General features: G+C 44.4%; 1 protein-coding gene across 2 annotated transcripts; it reads left to right on the forward strand.

Moving 5' to 3' along the window:
• Positions 1-508: 508 nt before the first annotated feature.
• On the forward strand, positions 509-3,519 carry LOC148037878 (alpha/beta-Hydrolases superfamily protein). Of its 2 annotated transcripts, none has more exons than XM_087676836.1 (2): positions 509-3,053; positions 3,161-3,519. In XM_087676836.1, exon 1 carries the CDS (start codon positions 599-601, stop codon positions 1,583-1,585), a length of 987 nt encoding a protein of 328 aa, XP_087532962.1. In that variant the 5' UTR covers positions 509-598; the 3' UTR covers positions 1,586-3,053; positions 3,161-3,519. The 2 variants fall into 2 exon arrangements, with proteins under 2 accessions (XP_087532962.1, XP_087532963.1); XM_087676837.1 differs by having other exon boundaries at positions 509-2,953; positions 3,161-3,518.
• Positions 3,520-4,544: the final 1,025 nt, after the last annotated feature.

Genomic DNA, 4,544 nt, shown 5'->3' on the forward strand with positions numbered 1-4,544 from the left:
AGAATATTTTGTGCTTTTCCATAAAGAAAGAAATGCAACCTACTGGAGCATTGCATTAATTGTCCATGCTTTTGCATTATTGGAATTTATGTCTCTCTTACATTTTGTAATCATGAGTAAGTGCTGAGCCCCCCGCAAGTCGATTGACTTGTGTGGGATACTGGCTAGAAACAAAGTGCAGCGGCTATACGTAAGCAAAAGAATGGCGGACCATCACATGGTAGATCGTCAAAAATTAACATAACATAATAACTTCATTTTCGAGGGCACTAAGTCGATTTTCAAAAGTTTTTGTTTTAAAGGAAATCAAGTCAAGTAAACCTAACACACGCTAAACCTTTAGACTCTCATGAACTATGCAAGTCGAATCGGTTAGTGCGTGTCCTAGGCCTAAGATGATATATGTAGTAGCTTCGCCATTAATCACTTAACATGATTCAATACAAATCCGACCTTACACGAGGGGTGGGCACTCGAGGGATCACACATGGATGCCCAAAAAGTCCTGCCGGGGGATGATTCTTTGTGGGGGGAATCGCCCACGGCCCACAACCCTTGCCAAGCTCTAACTAGCACCAAGAATCGAGAGCGAGCGAGGATGGGTTTCTTGTCAACCGCGACTCAGTCTAGCCACGCACCCCCGTTCCCATGGGGAGACACGCCCGAGGAGGAGTATTACCACGCCAAGGGCGTCCAGAACACCAGGGAATTCATCGATTCAGGCAGGGGCCTCCAGCTCTTCACGCAGTCATGGCTTCCCTTGCCCTCCCGGCCCCCTCCTAAGGCCCTCATCTTCATGGTCCATGGCTATGGCAACGACATCAGCTGGACCTTCCAGAACACCGCCATCTTCTTCACCGACATGGGCTGCGCCTCCTTCGCCCTCGACCTCGAGGGCCATGGGCAGTCCGGCGGCCTGAAGGGCTACGTCCCGGATCTCGATGCTGTCGTACAGGACTGCTATGCGTTTTTCTTCTCCATCAAGGAGAGAGAAGAATTCGCGCACCTCCCCTGCTTCCTCTATGGTGAATCTATGGGAGGTGCCATCTGCCTCTTGCTGCACTTCAAGGACCCTGCCGCCTGGGACGGCGCCATCCTGGTCGCACCTATGTGCAAAATCTCCGACAAGATGCGCCCGCCATGGCCCCTCCCAGAGCTGCTCACCTTCTTGGCAAGATGGGCTCCTACCTGGCCCCTGGTTCCCACCAAGGACCTTGTTGATCAATCCATCAAAGACCCTGGGAAGCGCGAATTGGGGCGGAACAACCCACGGCGGTATGCAGGGAAGCCGAGGCTTGGCACCACGGCCGCACTTCTCAGGACGACTGCCTTTTTGGAAGAGCACATGCAGGATGTGGACCTCCCTTTCCTGGTGATTCACGGAGATGCAGATGTCGTCACTGACCCCTCCGTGAGCCAGGCTCTGTATGACAGTGCAAAAAGCAAAGAGAAGACCATACGCGTTTACAAAGGGATGATGCACTCTCTTCTGCAAGGGGAGTCTGATGACAATGTGACCATCATATTGAATGATATCTCATCGTGGTTGGATGACAGAATAAGGTCCCAGTCCGTTCATGACTGAAGATTTCCATCTTCATATGTACTAAATTATTATTACCTGAGGGGAGACTTACCGAGTATTGATGTTTCGTATTAAGGAGTGATTTTGCTGGTTTTTCTCCTGTGCCAAGAACAGTTTTGCTCTCAAGCAGTCATGGCAGCCTGGCTGTATGCAATCACAAATCTCTTTGTAATTGCATTTGTAAGCAAGGCCCCTGTTCAGCTCCAGGAATATACTGAAAGAATAAGCGCTCAGTCAGTGAGTCCGAAGGATGGACCATTCTCTCTGATAGTATTGTCGTTTTGCCAGCGAAGTGTGAAATATAACCCCTGTCCTCCCCACAAAAAAAAGGAGAAAAGTGCTGGCAAAAGTGAACATGTATTTGTAAATATTTTCAATATCTGCTGATTTGATGGTCTATGTAAAAGAGTTCAGCTGTCACAACGCTGTTCATTGAATTTACACTTCCCAGCATACCCCTGTTACGAGAGCAGACGCTCCCCATCTCACCATGTGGGTTCTCACTGCGTGCAGGACTGCTGCAAGTACGACTTCGTCTGTGCATTGCTGCTCAAACCCTCTCACAATGCTCACTGAACTTTTGCCAAAATCTAGCTAGTGGATCAGATTCAAGAAGTGTGTCAAGCTCATTGATCTCTGTGGTGAAGCAGAGCAACTTTTTACTTGCAAATAATGATTAGTAACAACTTTTAATTCACAAAATGAAATGTTGCTGGCAAGCTGCAGGGTAACGGCGCCTGCCTAGTGACAGCTACCAGCCCTACCCTCCTTAATCTATCTGCATTCTTGGTGGATGAGCTTCCGCCTATAGAATTTGCTTTGCAAGATACATGTAGACCAGAGAAAACTCTTATGCAGATCAAATGGGTGTCCAAATCCACTTGTGCATTGTTAAAAATGCCCGCAGAAATGTGACAGCGAAGTGTCTTCCAAAAAACACAAGGTTGGCCATTTTTTTGATGATCTTCAATCCCTCTTCTCCCAATAAGCATTCTGGATCTCATCATGCCCTTGCAAGCAGTTTTAGCTGCTGCCACAAGAAGCCCACTGATAGGTTAATGCAAAATGTTCTTCAACCTGGCTGTATCAGGTTAGACCAAAAAGTCTGGTAAATGATAGTTGGAGACGCTGGTGAAGAGTAGTCATAGTGTTTGAAAAGCTGATAGTAGGCGGCTGCCTGTCGTGGCCTCACCCTGCATGCAGGGGAAATGCACCTGAGACAGGTTCTTTCAAGTATCTGAGGACTGAGTATAATGCCTTAATGGAGCATGAATGAAGCCTCCTACACTGCACAAAGTCTGCTCCTGTCGATGATGCTCTGGGCCTTCAAGCAATGGTAGCAGACTTATAGAAAATCAATGCCGCAAGGTGAGAGGAGCTTCGACGATGAGAGAGGAAAGGAGTCACATAAAGCCATGATCAACTTGCTTACTTTGCTACAGATCTATTCATGTTTTTGCAACTTCAGGTCTATTCATATTTTTCATGTGAAGGGTGTTGTGCCCTTGTGGCTTTGAAGCCATTTGTGACTTTTGCTTTTCTCTATTTCCTGATGCTTGTTATGTCTGTAATCAGATTAGACATTTTGCTAGAGACTGTTACAACGCATTAATAAGGAGGAAGGCAGAAAACTGCTGACAATCAAGCCCCTGCTGCTTCTGAAGGTCCTAGTAGCAACAGGGTTGGCATGGTGTATAATTATAGAAAAGAGAGGAATGCCTCTAGAGCAGAGTTGTTCTTATTGATCAAACTGCACACAGGTCTGCAAACAAGCAAAGATGAACAGGATTTAGGTGAGGAGCAAGGAAAAGGAAAAAGTTGTTAATGAGGAGCCTAGGGTAAGAGGGCCAACTATAGAACACCTAATGAAAAAGATGTACTTTTGGGGGTGATTTTGCATTTTGCATTATTTTTTGAGATCCGATATATGAGCATATAGGAGACATTAAGAGGAATTGAATGAGTCTAATATTGAACTTTTTATGTTAAAAATCTTTTAAGAACATACAATTTTGGAGGATCTCTCAAGGTAGTGGGACACTTTTAAGCAAATCAATGAGTGACACCTAAGCACTATTCTCAACATATTCTCTCTTTTTGTTACATTATTAGCCTTAAGGCGTTTGCCTTATTGCACTTGTTTCACAATTCCTACTTGTGAAAGGATAGGTAGATTAAGTGAGAGGGAAAGAGGTACATTTGCCAAAGTCTCTCTTAGAAAGTGGCTTGAAAGAACCAAGGATTAACCAATCAATATGCTCCTAGTGATGCGATGAATATTGATGTTTGACTCTGATTTTTGGTTCAGGCATCAAAAAGTCAAAATCATTTCTTGCAATATTGGAGGCCATTGCTTTGAATTTAAGAAAGAGGGTTCATGACAACTCTCCAGAGATTTTAATTTTGATATTTTTGCAATCCATAAAATGAACGTACTCTTTAAGAAAGAGAGTATAGGACAACTCTCTAGAGACTTTAATCTTGACACTTTTGCAATCCATAAAATGAACGTACTCTTTAAAGATTATTTAATCTTTTCAGATGCTGCAGTTACATGTTCAAGGGTACCATCATTAGTGTTAAAAGGAACTTTTAACCCTACTTGTTTATACAAAATGCCCTGAGTGGGCAGTGGGGGACATTGGTAGAAATGGTGGGGGATAGGTGTTGGTGACAAATCTTGATCAAAGGCATGGAATATCATGGGGGTCAGAAAATTAAAACATTTGATGTCTTAGACTAAGATTTGTGGAAATTTCAACACTTTTAGATTCATGAGGCTTAGGAATTTCAAATTGGGATTGGGTAGTGGCCAATACTTGGGTAAGGTCAAGCATTTTCAATTTTCTCAATTAATATTGGCTAGAACTTCAATCTAGAGGCCGATTCGAATCTTGCATGGGCAAGCTTCCCAAGTTGCATGCAATGGGGACAAATGCCATGCAAGGCTACAAAAGGG

The sequence above is a fragment of the Lygodium microphyllum genome, chromosome 4 (assembly GCF_053477565.2).
Source record: "Lygodium microphyllum isolate KBCC chromosome 4, Lygodium_microphyllum_v1.1.10, whole genome shotgun sequence".
In the NCBI taxonomy this organism is placed as follows: Eukaryota; Viridiplantae; Streptophyta; class Polypodiopsida; order Schizaeales; family Lygodiaceae; genus Lygodium; species Lygodium microphyllum.

Bases quoted from the DNA above. Each gene is read 5' to 3' on its own strand.
- LOC148037878 (XM_087676836.1), top strand. From the start codon at position 599: ATGGGTTTCTTGTCAACCGCGACTCAGTCTAGCCACGCACCCCCGTTC.